This window comes from Solanum tuberosum, unplaced genomic scaffold, assembly GCF_000226075.1.
Source record: "Solanum tuberosum cultivar DM 1-3 516 R44 unplaced genomic scaffold, SolTub_3.0 scf00789, whole genome shotgun sequence".
Classification (NCBI taxonomy): Eukaryota; Viridiplantae; Streptophyta; class Magnoliopsida; order Solanales; family Solanaceae; genus Solanum; species Solanum tuberosum.
In genome coordinates this window covers 75,082-77,367 of record NW_006239696.1, presented here as the reverse complement: position 1 = coordinate 77,367, position 2,286 = coordinate 75,082, and the positions used below count along the sequence as shown (strand labels likewise).

The 2,286-nt window shown below is 37.8% G+C and overlaps 1 protein-coding gene across 1 annotated transcript; it reads right to left on the bottom strand.

The window, feature by feature from the left end:
- Nucleotides 1–378: 378 nt before the first annotated feature.
- Nucleotides 379–2,038, bottom strand: LOC102593136 (inositol-tetrakisphosphate 1-kinase 1-like). The gene has a single exon (XM_006367389.2). It carries the CDS (start codon nucleotides 1,815–1,817, stop codon nucleotides 726–728), a length of 1,092 nt encoding a protein of 363 aa, XP_006367451.1. The 5' UTR covers nucleotides 1,818–2,038; the 3' UTR covers nucleotides 379–725.
- Between the last annotated feature and the right edge of the window lie 248 nt (nucleotides 2,039–2,286).

Below are 2,286 nucleotides of genomic sequence, written 5' to 3'. Positions count from 1 at the left end.
CACTCATGGTAAGTTGAAGTTGCCTCTCATCCCCACATACAGCATAAGAATCTGACAATCAATATGAATTCACTGTTATGCTACAAAGGCTAATGAATATGATCTCAGTCTGAACAGTCTTGTTTGGGTTGTGGTCCAGAAAAGGAATATTCTTGCAGTCATGCTGACATAATTCACATTAACTTCCATGAACAAGACAGTATAATAAAGAGTTATTCATGTAAAACACCAAAGTGGAAAAAATATTCACCAAGCTATATTCCTCTTAGAACACTGAAATATATAAACAGAAAGAAAACACTATTTAGGATATGAAAACCACATGCAATTATATTGGACTGCAAAACAGAAGAAAATGATGGAAATATAGTATGACACTCATTGAGAATACAGCAAATTTCATTGATCAAAGTTGTTAAAGGCACATATTGAAATATTGTTACCAATGAAATACAATAGCCTTTAAAAAACTAAACTTTCCTAGAAAAAGAGTATCTGCAAAGTACCTATCTCGACTGCAAAGATAGAATGTACATGTTTCAACAAAGAACAGCATCTACTGCCTTCAGAAGGCCATCTCAGGAACCTACTTATTCCCTTCTATACTAACTCCCTACCTAGAAGAAATCCCTGCAGCTTTACCAGTAACACCTGCAGAACAGCATCTTGACCAAATCTTCTGACTGACCCTTGGCCACCCGCACAAGCCACGCAAATGTCCCTTCTTAGACCTGAATAGTATTCTCCTTTTCTTCCCTCTTAAGAGGTGAAACTGGTAATGTCCCTTCATCCTCACCATACCCTTTATTCCCAACTAACAACCTCACCTCCTTTTCACAACTGCCCTTCTGTAAATTCTCAAAACCCTTATCATTCTTATTCAGCACATCCCAGAAAAAGTCTGTCATCACACTCTCATAATTCGGCATCTTTGCATACCCAGGGAAATAGTTAATGTCAATAACAAGGTATTTATTTCCAACCCTATTATCCCTAATCAAATCAAAATTAAAGAGATACAGTTTCGTAGCTCGTCTGAGCCCTCTTGCTATCTCCTTCAGAAAACTCAATGGGGGCAATTCAGCATCATCCAAATTCATCAGCTTATAGTATTTATCATCATTTTTTTCACAAGTGTTCAAATTTGAAACCTGCGAAAACGATAAATAACTCTCTAATTTCCCTAAATTCTCCTCCATCACATCAGGCAGCGACTTCCTCTTCACACACTTCACATAATCACCAACCACATAAACCTTAAAAATCACAGCCCCATGATTCACAAACTCCTGCAAAACTATAGGCGGTTTCAGTTTACTCAACCCATCCTTATTAAACACCAACAACATCTTATGCGATTTCGCACTTCCATCAGCCACCAACGGTTTCGCAATCACAGGAAACTTCAATCCCTCACTCTCCAAATAACTCGCCGACACTATTTTCGCATCATACACAACAGTCTGTTTAGGAATCCCAAACGAGGTCGTTTCACACTTGATTTCCAGCTCAGTCGCCACCTGCAGCATCGAAATCCGATTATGCAACCGCTCAATCGCCTCAAGCGAATCAATAATCAACACACGAGGATATTTCAAAGCATACTCCTTCAATTGCCGCTTCCAATCATCACCATACAGCTTATGAAGAACACAATCGAACGGTCCTTGTTCAATCAAAGGCTTATCCATATCGATCTTAACGAGATCGATTCCTCGTTCCTTCGCTAGGTTAACAAGCGATACCTGTATGAAACTCGCTTGTTTCTTCGGTGCCAAAGCGTAACCTACTCCAAATCTCCTCATTCGCTCCGCCATTGATACAGAAACACAAATCAAAATAAAAAATCACTCAAATTTTACACCGATTCAATGTATCATTCAACAAAAAAAATCACATTTACACCGATTTGGAACCCTAATTTGATGATTTTAAGCTAGGGTTTTCGATATGATCGAGAGAGAAATGATTCATACGTTATAATGTATGTGTTGTCACTCTTTTGAGCAAATTGGAGAGAAGAGAAGAGAGGACAAATGTTGAAGAGGTGGGAGTATATATAGGGGTTTTTTGAGGGGGTGTGGGGTGGTTAGGGTTTTGATAAATTAACTCGGGTTGAGTTAAGGGGTGTTGACGTGGCGATTATCCTAGAAATATTTTTTTTTTCCGTTATATATAAGTAGGTCAATTACATATCTAAATTTTTATCTTATTGATGAGGTTTTCGTGATTTTTACCCATTTTTATATTAGAAAAATGTTATTTTTTTCATATCTTTAAGGGTTG

Bases quoted from the DNA above. Each gene is read 5' to 3' on its own strand.
- LOC102593136 (XM_006367389.2), bottom strand. From the start codon at position 1,817: ATGGCGGAGCGAATGAGGAGATTTGGAGTAGGTTACGCTTTGGCACCG.